General features: G+C 45.9%; 1 protein-coding gene across 1 annotated transcript in view; it reads right to left on the minus strand.

The window, feature by feature from the left end:
• The window catches only part of LOC115128210 (histone-lysine N-methyltransferase ASH1L-like), a 52,485-nt gene that overhangs the window by 22,835 nt on the left and 17,595 nt on the right, over nucleotides 1–12,055 (minus strand). Inside the window, 3 exon segments of the mRNA XM_065017661.1 lie at nucleotides 266–421; nucleotides 2,166–2,274; nucleotides 5,526–5,672. Of these exon segments, the coding sequence (XP_064873733.1) occupies nucleotides 266–421; nucleotides 2,166–2,274; nucleotides 5,526–5,672 (412 nt within the window).

Genomic DNA, 12,055 nt, shown 5'->3' on the forward strand with positions numbered 1-12,055 from the left:
TCCACCCCACAAAAAGCTCCTTTGAAACAAAGAACCACTCTGTTCTACATGCACAGTGCCCCTTAAAATAAACTTAGCCGTTCTCTAGGTTACAGAGCTAAAGACATGGCAAAATATTGACTGATTTAGGACAATAATACAATGTCTTTGCTTTTAGGCACCATAAAAACGCTGTGTTAAAACGTTTGATGATGGTAAATATCAAAGACCCATTGCAGTGGCAGTAGCAAGACACCTGATATAACATTTCCTCTCTCTCCCTTACACGCACTCGTTTTTTCAGCTGGTGCTTGGACTTGCGTTTCTCCTTGAGTCGACCCAGCCGCCGTGCCCCGCCTGTCTTTCCAGGCATCCCGTTGATTCGCTGGCTTTTCCCTCCGATGATGCCCCGGCAGCCTTCTGAGCCACATTTACACACTTGCTGTAGAGAGAGTGAGAGCGAAAGAGAGGGGAGTAGAGAAAGAGAGGGGAGTATAGAGAGAGAGAGGGGAGTAGAGAGAGAGAGCGGAGTAAAGAGAGAGAGAGAGCGAGGGGAGTAGAGAAAGAGGGGAGTAGAGAAAGAGAGGGGAGTAGAGAGAGAGAAAGGGAGTAGAGAGAGAGAGAGGGGGTACAGAGAGAGAGCGAGAGAGAGGGGAGTAGAGAAAGAGAGGGGAGTAGAGAGAGAGAGAGTGAGGGGAGTAGAGAAAGAGAGGGGAGTAGAGAGAGAGAGGGGAGTAGAGAAAGAGGGGAGTAGAGAGAGAGAGAGGGGAGTAGAGAAAGAGAGGGGAGTAGAGAGAGAGAGGGGAGTAGAGAGAGAGAGAGGGGAGTAGAGAGAGCGAGAGAAGAGTAGAGAGAGCGAGAGAGGAGTAGAGAGAGCGAGGGGAGTAGAGAGAGAGAGGGGAGTAAAGAAAGACAGGAGGAGAGAGAGCGAGCGGAGTAGAGAGAGAGCGGGGAGGAGAGAGAGCGAGGGGGGCAGAAAGAGAGAGGTGAGTAGAGAGAGGGGGGGAGTAGAGAGAGAGAGGAGTAGAGAGAGCGAGAGAGAAGGGAGTAGAGAGAGAGAGCGAGAGAGAGAGAGCGAGAGGGGGAGTAGACAGAGAGAGAGGGGAGTAGAGAGAGAGAGAGAGAGAGAGAGAGAGGGAGTAGAGAGAGAGAGGGAGTAGAGAGAGCGAGGGGGTAGAAAGAGAGAGGTGAGTAGAGAGAGGGGGTAGAGAGAGAGAGGAGTAGAGAGAGCGAGAGAGAAGGGAGTAGAGAGAGAGAGAGAGCGAGAGAGAGAGAGCGAGAGGGGGAGTAGACAGAGAGAGAGGGGAGTAGAGAGAGAGAGAGAGAGAGAGAGAGAGGGGAGTAGAGAGAGAGAGGGGAGTAGACAGAGAGAGAGGGAGTAGAGAGAGAGAGGGGAGTAGAGAGAGAGAGGGGAGTAGACAGAGAGAGGGGAATAGAGAGAGAGAGAGAGAGAGAGAGAGAGAGAGAGAGGAGTAGAGAGAGCGAGGGGAGTAGAGAGAGAGGGGAGGAGAGAGAGCGAGTATAGAGAGGGGAGGAGAGAGAGAGATGGGAGTAGAGAGAGGGGAGTAGAGAGAGGGGAGGATAGAGAGGGGAGGAGAGCGAGAGAGAAGGGAGTAGAGAGAAAGAGATGGGAGTACATAGAGAGAGAGGGGAGGAGAGCGAGAGAGAAGGAAGTAGAGAGAAAGAGATGGGAGTAGAGAGAGAGAGGGAGAGATGGGAGTAGAGAGCAGGGAAGACAGAGAGAGAGATGGGAGTAGAGAGAGAGGGAAAGCGAGAGAGAGAGGAGAGTAGAGAGAGGGGAGTAGAGAGAGGGAGAGAGGGGAGTAGAGAGAGGCGAGTAGAGAGAAGGGAGTAGAGAGAGGAGAGTAGAGAGAAGGGAGTAGAGATAGGGGAGTAGAGATAGGGGAGTAGAGGGGAGTAGAGAGAAGTAAGCAGCAGTAGGAGGGAGAATGTAAGGGGAGAGAAGTTCAAGGTAAGAGGTGACACAGGTAATGGAATGTGAAGTGTGTGCCAAAAACAGGAAAAGGGAACGGTGTGGGAAAATTGTGATCGAAACCCAAACCCAGTGGAGAGTGGGCTCTTGGATGCTAAAACAACCCAGATACAAACAGATCTGGAACAAGGCTAAATTGGGGCTGTAACTGGGAGTGGATCAGGGAAAATGGTTGATGTGCCTCCACACCCACCTGCTCTTCGGTGTTGAAGGAGTGGAAGTTGTAGTCGTAGGTGAGTTCCGTGCCACTGCTCATGTCCTTGAGGGCAAAGAGGCCGATCCTGTACACTCCATTCACCGACCTGCAGGAGCAACAGACACGAGGGAAGAAGAGTGAGGGAGAACTCAGATTTGCCCAGGCAGGCTATGAAATGGCTACCCGGACTATTTGCATTGTGTTCCCCCCCCACCCCTCTTTTTACGCCGCTGCTACTCTCCTTTTAGCGTATATGCATAGTCACTTTAACTATACATTCATGTACATGCTACCTCAATTGGGCCGACCAACCAGTGCTCCCGCACATTGACTGACCGGGCTATCTGCATTGTGTCCCACCACCTCCCAACCCCTATTTTTTACGCTACTGCTACTTTCTGTTCATCATATATACATAGTCACTTTAACCATATCTACATGTACATACTACCTCAATGAGCCTGACTAACCGGTGTCTGTATGTAGCCTCGCTACTTTTATAACCTCGCTACTGTTAATTTTCACTGTCTTTTTACTGTTGTTTTATTTCTTTACCTACCTATTGTTCACCTAATACCTTTTTTGAACTATTGGTTAGAGCCTGTAAGTAAGCATTTCACTGTAAGGTCTATTCGGCGCATGTGACAAATATACTTTGATTTGAACTTGAGCCTAGGGCACAGCCAGAGCATAGGGCACAGTCAGAGCATAGGGCACAGTCAGAGCATAGGGCACAGTCAGAGCATAGGGCACAGTCAGAGCATAGGGCACAGTCAGAGCATAGGGCGCAGTCAGAGCATAGGGCACAGTCAGAGCATAAGGCACAGCCAGAGCATAGGGCACAGTCAGAGCATAGGGCACAGTCAGAGCATAGGGCACAGTCAGAGCATAGGGCACAGCCAAAGCATAAGGCACAGTCAGAGCATAGGGCACAGTCAGAGCAAAGTCAGAGCATACAGCCAAAGCATAAGGCACAGTCAGAGTATAGGGCACAGTCAGAGCATAGGGCACAGTCAGAGCATAGGGCACAGTCAGAGCATAGGGCACAGTCAGAGCATAGGGCACAGTCAGAGCATAGGGCACAGTCAGAGCATAGGGCACAGCCAAAGCATAAGGCACAGTCAGAGCATAGGGCACAGTCAGAGCATAGGGCACAGTCAGAGCATAGGGCACAGCCAAAGCATAAGGCACAGTCAGAGTATAGGGCACAGTCAGAGCATAGGGCAGTCAGAGCATAGGGCACAGTCAGAGCATAGAGCACAGTCAGAGCATAGGGCACAGCCAGAGCATAGGGCACAGTCAGAGTATAGGGCACAGTCAGAGCATAGGGCACAGTCAGAGCATAGGGCACAGTCAGAGCATAGGGCACAGCCAGAGTATAGGGCACAGTCAGAGCATAGGGCACAGTCAGAGCGTAGGGCAGTCAGAGCATAGGGCACAGTCAGAGCATAGGGCACTGTCAGAGCATAGAGCACAGTCAGAGCATAGGGCACAGCCAGAGCATAGGGCACAGTCAGAGCATAGGGCACAGCCAGAGTATAGGGCACAGTCAGAGCATAGGGCACAGTCAGAGCGTAGGGCAGTCAGAGCATAGGGCACAGTCAGAGCATAGGGCACAGCCAGAGCATAGGGCACAGTCAGAGCATAGGGCACAGCCAGAGCATAGGGCACAGCCAGAGCATAGGGCACAGCCAAAGCATAGGGCACAGTCAGAGCATAGGGCACAGCCAGAGCATAGGGCACAGCCAGAGCATAGGGCACAGTCAGAGCATAGGGCACAGTCAGAGCATAGGGCACAGTCAGAGCTTAGGGCACAGTCAGAGCATAGGGCACAGTCAGAGCATAGGGCACAGCCAGAGCATAGGGCACAGTCAGAGCATAGGGCACAGTCAGAGCATAGGGCGCAGCCAGAGCATAGGGCGCAGTCAGAGCATAGGGCGCAGTCAGAGCATAGGGCACAGTCAGAGCATAGGGCACAGTCAGAGCATAGGGCACAGCCAGAGCATAGGGCACAGTCAGAGCATAGGGCACAGCCAGAGCATAGGGCACAGTCAGAGCATAGGGCACAGTCAGAGCATAGGGTTCTGGTAAAAAGTGCACTATACAGGGAATAGGATGCCATTTCGGGAGCAGACTTTTTTAATCTCCCTGAACAGCACAACCGTGTAGGCTGCACTTTGCTGTCTAATGTACTCTTTCTGGGAGGACAAAAAGCATTTTCAGCACATTGTCTAGGGGCACTAATACACGTCGTATAATCGCTATTCTATGACAAGATGGAGGACTGGCTTCACGCTGGAAATGCTCTATCCCTGTAGAATGTCTTATTCGAGGCCCACTCCACAACACCCCACAGCACTAGAGAGAGACAGACAGTTGTTAGATCGGTGTGTCCTAGTTAACTCACTGGACCTTCAAGAAGGAAAACAGGTCTTTTCTCAAAGGTCCTTAACCGTTTTTACGGTCTGTATTCAGGCCCTTTTGGGGTTAACAAAACTTTAAACAATAGAGAAGCTATTTTATTAACTTCAACTGTCCACCAAGAGTTACTGAAATTCCTCTTAACGTGTTAAACACACCGTTTAAGTGGAGGTCCTCCTGTTTGAATTACTTTCAATATCGTAACCTTGGTTTAACTTGTGTTCTACCTAAAAATAACAAGCTTTATAGACACTTAGTAAATCGTACCATTGTGTGTTATTAACAGACTGTCTTCTGTACCAGAGGTGGTGTCCTGGACATTAGCCTAATGACTTTCAATGGAGAATATCCATTGAACATGCTTTTCAGTAAGTAGCAAGTGCGCAAGCATGTCGGTTGGCTTGGTCTGTGTCCAGGAAACCATTCCTAGGTGAACCCCAAACACTACTAGAGTTGAACTGTGTGACTAAGTTGGTAGAGCATGGTGCTTTCAATGCCAAGGATCGCAGGTTCTATTCCCACTCAGACGGTCTGGATAAAAGTGTCTGTGAAAAGGCATGTTGTTGTAGTAGATCGCAGGTTCTATTCACACTCAGACGGTCTGGATAAAAGCATCTGTGAAATGGCATGTTGTTGTAATAGATCGCAGGTTCTATTCCCACTCAGACGGTCTGGATAAAAGTGCCTGTGAAATGGCATGTTGTTGTAGTAGATCGCAGGTTCTATTCCCACTCAGACGGTCTGGATAAAAGCGTCTGTGAAATGGCATGTTGTTGTAGTAGATCACAGGTTCTATTCCCACTCAGACGGTCTGGATAAAAGCGCCTGTGAAATGGCATGTTGTTGTAGTAGATCGCAGGTTCTATTCCCACTCAGACGGTCTGGATAAAAGCGCCTGTCAAATGGCATGTTGTTGTAGTAGTAGTACTAACTCACCACTTCTGCATCTCACAGTTGGGTTCACAGCTGTGGTTGATGAAGCGGGCCTCGTTGCCCATCCGGTAGCTGTCGATCACCATGCCGCTGTCCAGGTTCAGACAGTATTGGCCGCTGTGGGAGAAGTACTGCTCCATCATGCGACTTCTACAGGACACACAGAGGGGGGAGAGAGAGGGACATTAGAAGACATGACATGGATATGAGAATACAAAGCAGAGTTTAGGAATACAGATGAACACCACAGAACCATTCAAAAGGCCCACAAAAATAATAATGATTTAACATGAAAGAATAATAGATTTGGTGGCGAATCCTTGCTAACTTCCACTTAAGGGTGCGTTCGTAAATTCGCTCTGGCTATCTACTCCGATTTCAGAGCACTCTCGTCTGAGTGTGCCAGAGCGCAGAATAGCTGATGAATTTACGAACGCTCAACACCCGATGAATATGGCCGGTGTCAGTAAACCTCTGCAAAATAAGCGTCATTAAATTGTTGCCAGCAGCACAGTTGCAGTCACCAACGCTCTGGATAACATAAAAACTGCCTAACCAGCTCTGCTATGGCAAGTAAAATGGTCAGAGTGAGGTGTTCTCTCATTTGTGTCTGGAAGTAGCTAGCAAGTTAGTCAACTTTAGCCAGTTAGCTTGGGTTCTTGACTGGCATTGTGAGGTCAGAACGCTTGGATCAAGCCTACTCCTCGGCCAGAGTGTCCAGTGTGCTCTCTGAGCGATCTGAGGGGGAAACGCTCTGAATTTACGAATGGACAATCTGACAATGCTCTGAATTTACTAATGCCTAGAGCACACTCTGGCACTCAAGAGTGAATTTACGAACGCACCCTAGTTATAAATTGATGTCATTGGGAGACTAAGGGCTCTATTTTCAACTGGCACTAGGGAGGTGCAAGTGTCAAACGCACGTTACCTGACCTGTCTAAGATCGGTGATCTTGCGTTGAAGTGGGAGGGGTGCCCATATCCTCCTAACAATTCAGTCCTCCACCATATCAACGACAGATTCTTTATAGAGAATGTGGGGGGATAATGGGGGGTCTATCAGTCTATACATCTATATTATATATATAGATCTTTTTTTTAAACACTACACACATTTAGGGTAGACACTGCATACAACTGACAGGAGACTCCTATTCTGTATAGAAGTGTGAATGTTATGTGTTTAAAAGACATTTAGGCCTACATGTGCACACAGTGCCATGGAAAGCCCAACCTATCAATAATGGGTTTGGCTCATGAGATTGCTTTGAAATACATATGAATCACCAAAGCTTTATCGAAAGATCAACTTAGGGAGGAGCAAAACAATGAGCCGATATCCCCCTTTTAATTATTATTTTAGCCAGCTTCCATTATTATTTTGGATGTGCGTAAAACCCTCCATAGTCTACCTTAATATTATATGCCCACGGGGAGCAATTATGGTGCCTGTAACTGTATTTAGACAGAGTCTATTTAAAACCAGTTGTTTTGTTTTTATTAGAATTTCTGTCACATCTTCTCCCGCCACTGGTCCTGGGATCCATCATTACACACACCTGGCATCATTCATTACGCGCACCTGCACATCATCATCATCAGACACACCTGGACTCCAGTACCTCACTTACTACTAGGGATGCACGATATATCAGTGAACATATCGGAATCAGCCGATATTAGCTAAAAATGCAAACATTTAAAGCTGATGTGCAAAACCGATGTCAAAGCTGACGTGCATACCTATATAACGTGCAGTAATGGCGGCACGTAAAATTTGCGCTACACGTGAAACACAGCATTCATAACTTAGCCCGCAATGTCTGCTGTGTGGATCGAGCAGTCAACAAGTCGATCAGTCATTTGAAAGAGTAAGAACATTTCAGCAAGACAACTCAAAAGGTGAAATCCGTTAAAGCCAAGATACTGGAATTCATTGCCTGTGACAATCAACTGCCTCTGTCGTGGGTGGTCAAGCACAGGTACACAATCTCAAGCACGCTATTTTTCAGATGTTGCCCTACCGGAGTTACACAGTAATGGCGTCACTGCTATTAGCTTCAAGACATACATACTATGGAACGCTGTTTGGGTCTTTGAGTGTCAAAAAAGATACAGTAGCACTGTCAAAGCTGTACAAAAAAGTCTGCAAACAAACAAACACCGGCAACGAACAATGTGTTTATAATACCGCATTGGTAATAAAGCATTATTTATTTGACCACAACTTCTGGGGTAGCTAGCTTTAGCTTGGTACCTAGCTAAGAGCGTCTGCTAAATGACTTAAATGTAAATGTAGCTAACACCAATACAACCAGCCTGAAAACAATGACCAATAGAAACTGCAGTCATTTTCATTCTTAGCAATGATTTAGGAATCTTCGTGAGTAAGTATTAGCTAGGTAACCACTTGTTGTTCGCCGATTGAAATTGAACTTCAGTTCATGAAAATAAATAGCTATCCAGTTACTTATCCCTGTTGCCCAAAGCTATTGTTATAAGTAGCCAGCAAGCTTCATCTGGCTAGTGAGGCTCCACCAAACCGGGTTATGTGTTGTGAAGCTAGCCACAATAAGGATTAGGCACAATAGTGGACTTTGCAGTTTGCCTTCAAAATAAAAGTACATTTTTGAACGTGATGCAGAAGTTTACAATTGGTGGAATCATGCCATATTTAGACTAGATAATGTTAAACCAGGTTGGAATGTGAAGCAATGAAATGGGGTATCAGTCTACTCGGTGACACCTACAGAACACAACTCTGAAGAGTTTACGTAAATATTAAGATTGTGACTGTCACCTCCCCAGTAAGGAGGTGTAAGCCTATTGTGTGCATTGACATTCATATGGCACTGTACAGCTTTACCTAAGGATTGGGGTATCGGTCTACTCAATTAGTCTACTCATTACCCAATATATTTATCAGTATAGTTTTTCCTCAGGAATAGTGTTCAATATACATAGGTTGACAATAAATGTGGCTCAATTCACAGTTGTTTCAGAGTCCAGCAATAATAGCTACGACGCTGTTCTCTGGGTGTCACTAAGTAGACTGATGCCCCATGTCATTGATCCACAATCCATAGGTAGGCCTGTACAGTTAAATAAGTACCCCCCCCCCAATGCAATTCAAAAGTGTAATCCATCCAGTGTGATTTCAACAGATTTTTGTCAAATTAACAAATTATTGTCTTTTGTTGATTTTATATAACAACATTCCAACCTAGTTCAGCATGATCTGTTAAATTATGGCATAATTCTACTATTTGTATTGATTTGCCTCACAGTCAATGACATACTTTTAATTTTGAAGGCTAACCGCAAAGTCCACTATTGAGGCTAATCCTTATTGTGGCTAGTCAAATTGTGTTATCTACTGGTCATTGTTTTCTTTTTTGACATGCAAAGACCCAAACGGTGTTCATAGAAATCCTGAAGCGAATGAAGCGACTGAACAACAAAACAGCACAGCAAGTAAATGAGAGAAATAGGTTTTGATGATGTTTTACTGGTAATGGGGACATACGTAAACGCCAACAAAATCATTTTTGATCAGTGTGGTGTGTGTGTGTAACCTTTATTTAACTAGGCAAGTTAAGAACAAATTCTTATTTACAATGATGGCCTACCCCGGCCAAACCCGGACGACGCTGGGCCACTTGTGCTAGTCCCTATGGGACTCCCAATCACTGCCGGATGTGATAAAGCCTGGATTCGAAACAGGGACTGTAGTGACGCCTCTTGCATTGAGATGTCGTGCCTTAGGCCGCTGCGTCCATGTGTGTGTTAACTATTTAACTGTACTAGAATGCTTAAAAGGCCGCAAAAATTATAAATATCGGTATCGTTTTTTTTGTTGTCAAGGAAAATAGCAGATATCGATATCGGCTAAAAATGTCACATCAGTGCATCACTCATTACCGTCCCTATATCTGGCACTCCCTTAGGTTCTTTCCCCAGTCAGTATTGTTTATGTGTTTCATGTCTATACGTTACTTGTGCTTGTTATATTGTTCGATGTTCCGTTTATTATTAAACTCACCACCTGTACTTGTTTGACTCCCAGCGTATATGTAACTATTTGATTAGAGTTATAGTCTTTTTTAAACATTTGCCATGGATGTAAAGCACTCCGCACATCATCATTGTTAACGGTTGGAAAAATGGCAGAGAGTGAGACAGGGAATTGAGCTAATGGCAGTACAGTTGCAATGCTTAGCCATCTGAAACAGAGGCACCGTGAGACTCAAACCGTTGCTGGCAGCAGCGCAGGTCCCTGAAAACAGACATCTGACAGGCTCTTCACACAAAAGAAGTGCAATAATGGACGGCGTGAGAAAATGACACAGTGCTGATTATAGAAATGATTGCAGTTGATATGCAGCGGATGGAGAAATTGTGCAATGACTGCTCTGCAAGTACAAAGTGTGTGCTCTCAAACAGCCCATATGCGACCTTAACAATAGGGCTGAGACGGTCATGGAATTTTGGGATGGCGGTAATTGGCCAGCCAAATGACTGCAGTCACCATAATAACCATTTAAATAGCAACAACAAAACTAACGGGGGAGTTTACGCACATTTTCTCCCCTCCTCTGCTCCTGACTGGATGCGCTGGCATAGAAATAGAATGAATAGAACGAACGCCCCATTTCAAGACAGTGATGGCATAATGGGTGGATTGGCGGCCATTGCAAGTGTACCCATAGGAGCAAAGCAGGAAATAAAATATGTGCTATGATTTGTTAATTTAAAAAAAAAATACATTCCATTGCATGAGAAACATCAGTTAACATGATTTGAATTACCATTCTACATTACCATGGAAATTATTGCACCACAATACCAGGAAGCCATTGCGAGTGTACCCATGAGTTTACCAGTCAAATTGCTATGATTAGAGGTTCCAAGCACGTTCTATTCATTGTATTCCTATGTGCGCTGCTGTTGCATTGTGGGGGGTGTAACCGAATACTTATTTGCTTGTTTCAGCAAGGAGCAACAAAGTTTCCATCACGTTGTTAAGAGTCCATTTTACAGGAGAAATGGACTCAACCGCACAAATGCACAGCAGTCCCATCTTCAGTCAGCTGTTTGTTCCAAACACACACAACAACAAAAATATTTAAAGGGTTATGACAATTATTTTAATTTCATGATGGTCTTCATCCATAACCGTGGGTTACGCGGTTATACAGTAATTGTGCCTGCCCAGGTTAACAACAGATTGTTAATGTCTATGGACACGCTGTCATACATCCACTGCAAAGAGCCATCACATTGATGAGAAGTGGGACATGAAGACCCATGTACTGACCAATGAGAACATGGAGAGGTGCAACACAGAGACAGCAGTAAGGTGAGCGCCGTCTGGTAGTCATGACAGCGGTAGAGTGAACTGCATTACCCCTAGAGGTTATACGCAGGACCATATCTGCATTGTGAATTCACATGTCACTTTATGATTTTTTTCTCTCTCATCGTTTAAAAAATATATAAAGAATCCCTAAATGCACAATTTGAAGCAACCACATTTTTTTTGCCATGGAGCACATTCTGATTAGCCAGTGAGGGGGTCAAGCCTCGACACACCTACAACTTGTTTAGTCATCAAAACCCAGCCCTTTCAGGCCACCGCCAGCTACTGAGCCTATAATTCCGGTTGTGAAAATAACAAAAACATTTCTGACACACCCCCTAACCTATAGCGCTATCGCCAGCGCTAAGATTTACCATTGCGTTAGGTTTGTTAAAATAGAGCCCTAAGTGAAAATGTGACTTATGTTTTGCCCCTCGGTGCATTAAACTCTGCAACAACAAAAAAACGTCGCCTTTTCAGGACCCTGTCTTTCAAAGATAATTAGTAAAAATCCAAATAACTTCACAGATCTTCATTGGAAAGGGTTGAAACACTGTTTCCCATGCTTGTTCAATGAAACATAATCAATTAATGAACATGCACCTGTGGAACGGTCGATAAGACACTAACAGCAGACGGTAGGCAATTAAGGTCACAGTTATGAAAACTTAGGACACCAAAGAAGCCTTTCTACTGATTCTGAAAAACACCAAAAGAAAGATGCCCAGGGTCCCTGCTCATCTGCATGAACGTGCCTTAGACATGCTGCAAGGAGGCATAAGGACTGCAGATGTGGTCAGGGCAATAAATTGCAATGTCCGTACTGTGAGACGCCTAAGACTGCGCTGCAGGGAGACAGGACGGACAGCTGATCGTCCTCGCAATGGCAGACCATGTGTAACAACACCTGCACAGGATCGGTACATCCGAACATCACACCTGCGGGACAGATACAGGATGGCAACAACAAATGCCCGAGTTACACCAGGAACGCACATCCCTCCATCAGTGCTCAGACTGTCCGCAATAGCCTGAGAGAGGCTGGACTGAGGGCTTGTATGCCTGTTGTAAGGCTGGTCCTCACCAGACATCACCGGCTACAACGTCGCCTATGGGCACAAACCCACCGTAGCTGGACTAGACAGGACTGGCAAAAAGTGCTCTTCACTGAC

Source organism: Oncorhynchus nerka, linkage group LG4 (assembly GCF_034236695.1).
Source record: "Oncorhynchus nerka isolate Pitt River linkage group LG4, Oner_Uvic_2.0, whole genome shotgun sequence".
Taxonomy (NCBI): domain Eukaryota; kingdom Metazoa; phylum Chordata; class Actinopteri; order Salmoniformes; family Salmonidae; genus Oncorhynchus; species Oncorhynchus nerka.